General features: G+C 42.5%; 1 protein-coding gene across 1 annotated transcript; it reads right to left on the bottom strand.

Moving 5' to 3' along the window:
- Positions 1 to 689: 689 nt before the first annotated feature.
- On the bottom strand, positions 690 to 3,068 carry mc2r (melanocortin 2 receptor). Its single transcript, XM_054621946.1, has 2 exons — positions 2,716 to 3,068; positions 690 to 1,251 (listed from the first exon to the last, which is right to left on the bottom strand). The coding sequence occupies exons 1-2, from the start codon at positions 3,066 to 3,068 to the stop codon at positions 690 to 692; spliced, it is 915 nt and encodes a 304-aa protein (XP_054477921.1).
- Between the last annotated feature and the right edge of the window lie 224 nt (positions 3,069 to 3,292).

Below are 3,292 nucleotides of genomic sequence, written 5' to 3'. Positions count from 1 at the left end.
TCATATTTCATATTTTATAACATATTATTTGCACTAAGCTGTGGTAAACATTAAATGATGGAAGTCACAAGGTTATGAATGATTCATGTGAATAATAATGTCCCTAAGTGAATGTGGTGCGGATGGATCATTGTTGAAGAGATTGACACTTGGAGGGGAAATGAGATTGCATCCCAGACTTGAGAGAGACGTATGATGGGGGAGGCATAGATATATTGATGTAAGATAGCCAACGAGGCACTGAAAAGATGGCGAGTCATCTCATGAAAAAAAAAAAGATACAGAGAAACACTCAAAGGTGCATTGTTATGGCTAGAAAGGAATCCGTCTTTTGTTGTTGTGTACAAGTTTGGCAGACAGCCTTTTCCAAATCCCAATCCTTTCCGATTTTTTTTTTCTCCAGCCTTTCTAGCATAACCCAGTTGCATGGAAACACAAACTACATGTCATTCAAACTCAAGGGAAACTAAATGTTCTGGTGGCAAACGCCTTGATTTACCTTTCTTCAAATACCAATTGGGAAAATGTGACCAATTGTGGACCTTTTTGCTGCAGGACGTCCTTGACCACCCACAGCTGTTAATTGGCAGTACCCAGGTGTAAATATATGCAATGTGAAGCAGTCTGCAGGTAAAGGGTAACTATGCACTGAATCAAAGGCTGAAATAAAAGGCGTCAATGGATCTTCTCTACGAGCACCGCTTCCAGTCTGAACAAAGCAGCATCTTCCTGAAGGTATGTCTGAGCTCGGCACTGCGGAAGGCGTAGATGGCCGGGTCGATGAAGGCGTGGCTCATCAGCAGCACCACGTGCAGCTGGAACAGCGAGCGGTAACACTCACAGTACGGGTTGGCGGGGCACACCATGATGATGATGAGGTGGAGGAAAAACGGCGCCCAGCACACCACGAACACCCCAAACAGGATGGTGAGAGTCAGGGCCCCTTTCATGCCGCTGCCCCACCGCGGCTGATGCCGGCACTTTCCCCCGCCACCAGCGGCGGGCAGAGCTGCGATCTTCCTGGCGTGGATGCGTGCCAGCAAGAACATGTAGACGTAGAGGAAGCAGATAATTGCCAGGGAGACGACAAAGAAGACGACAAAGCAGATCATGATGAACTTGGAGTAGAAGAACCTCACCATGAGCACGGCTGACACCCCGCATGTTGCCCAGATGACACCCAAGATGGCCTTTGTGCGCCGCATCGTCATGATGTTGTGGTAGCGAAGGGCATGGAAGATGGTGATGTAACTGGAAGTTAAAAAAATGATATTGTCATCTGCAAGTTGGTTTGTACAGGAGTTTATATAAAAGTAGCTTGCTAAAAGAGATTTACAGAGCAGATATGTATGCAGTAGCAATAAAAAGAAAAGCAATTTAATCTCAGTTGGACTAAATGACTAGAACCCACAGAGAATTATCACCTGACTCTGCATTTCCCCTCAGCTCTATGAGTTGCGTATACAGGGCTGTAGGGCAATTCTCTAATGCATCAATGCATTCTTTGTTAACTCTTTCAGCTGCCTCTATGAAGCAAATTAAATCAAACGCTACCTAATGCTACACACACATTGATTCAGTGAGTCAGTATGTGTGTGTAGGTCTACATAACATACATAAATATAGCCACATTTCTCATAGGGTTATTTTACAGATTTATCTCAGCTGTGTTTGAATGTAACAAGCTAGTTCAATGTAATTATGTAACATTTTATTCATTTCATTTCAACACAGACAAGTAAATCAATTACATAACCCGAGGAGAAATGCTGCTATACACACACTATGTTGACCTACACACATTTTTTTAATAACCATGTTATTATATTGCCGGAGTGTAGGAGTTTACATAAATCTATATCTGCTTAAATATTATTTTGTTCATACATGTGTCCTTACTACAAAATGAAAAAAATGATAAATAAATAAAACAATAACAAGAATAAAAAGAATGAAGAGATTGAGAATAAAAAGACATAAAAAAAAATAAAAAACCTGCACTAAACTGTGGAAGGACAGATTATTAAAGTGAAATGTTCACTGTGATGGATCACAGGCATGTTTTGAGTAACTTCATGATGTCATACCATGCTGACATGATCTGAAAAGAGAGTGGCTGCCCGGAAGGTGTGAAAAATATGGTAACCATGGCAGTAATAGAAAGTGTTCATGACTTGTAGTAAAGCATTCGAAAAAATACCGCTGTGCGTCTTTGAATAAGCTGTGGATCTTTGAGTTAGAGCCTAGATAAAGGTTCAGACTTTTCCAAATTCTCCCCAGAGTCCTAGTTAGTGAGACCCGATGCTTTGAATTTAAATATGAGCAGAGGATAATTGGTTATAGGGTGCACAATCCACAGAGAATCAGTTCAAAAACAGCCAGCACAGCAGTAAACAGATCAAATAAAGTGTTTTGACTCTTTGTTTGAAACCTGCGGTATACCCACCACGGTTCTGGTTTCCTTTAAAGTCACTGAAGCCACTTTTTCCTTTTATTTGAAATGGAACCAAATAGCTTTAAGCATCATTATGCCTCTGACATGCGTCTGGTGTATTACTGTGCTAAGGTGGAATACACTCATACCATCAGATTCAAATCTATCCCGAGATTTGAGATTCAAATGTCATCCACTGCTCAGCTTTTGCTGTTAAAGGTATGAATGGTTTAGAAACACTATAAATGTCCATATTAAACATTTCTGTGCTACATACATACCGGTCCGCAGCAATAGCCAGGAAACTGAAAATGGAGCCCACGAACGACATACACAGCAGGGAGTCCATCACGTCGTCCAGATTCGTCTCAGAGGGACCTTTCTTCTCCAGATGTCCCACGTTGGCCAACACGATCATCAGGTTCTCCCAGGTCTTGGTGAGGCTGGCGATGGTGTTGAAGGCCGCAAGGCTGCAGATGAAGCAGTACATGGGCGAGTGGAGGTTCCTGTTCCGTATAACAGCCACCACGACCAGCAGGTTCTCAGCCAGGCTCACCACACCGATGGTGAAGAAAAGAGGGACAGGGACCTTCACCTCGGGGCAGTCCGACTGATTCGCCATGGTAGCGTTCATGGCTCGGTCTAGATTTAGAAGTTGATCAACGTGGGAACTACAGTTACCTAGACATTGATGTTAATGTTACGTTCTCAAGACATGGAGAACCATTTGAGAAAAACTGTTCACATGAGATGTTTAGTATTATCTTCAGTGTTGGGTTACGTCAAGGTTAGCCTCGGGTAGGCCGTCAAAGTAGCTACATTTTTCATTCTTGCCTTTAATCTTCAATGGAGTTATGT

Source organism: Anoplopoma fimbria, chromosome 20 (assembly GCF_027596085.1).
Source record: "Anoplopoma fimbria isolate UVic2021 breed Golden Eagle Sablefish chromosome 20, Afim_UVic_2022, whole genome shotgun sequence".
Lineage (NCBI taxonomy): Eukaryota > Metazoa > Chordata > Actinopteri > Perciformes > Anoplopomatidae > Anoplopoma > Anoplopoma fimbria.
The sequence above is the reverse complement of the archived record's forward strand: the minus strand, read 5'-3'. Positions and strand labels throughout refer to the sequence as shown.

What these genes read in the sequence shown, in the direction of transcription:
- mc2r (XM_054621946.1), bottom strand. Translation starts at nt 3,068, where the DNA reads ATGAACGCTACCATGGCGAATCAGTCGGACTGCCCCGAGGTGAAGGTC. An exon ending in CTGGCTATTGCTGCGGACCG is followed by an intron (nt 1,252 to 2,715) that starts GTATGTATGTAG and finishes TTTAACTTCCAG; the next exon opens with TTACATCACCATCTTCCATG.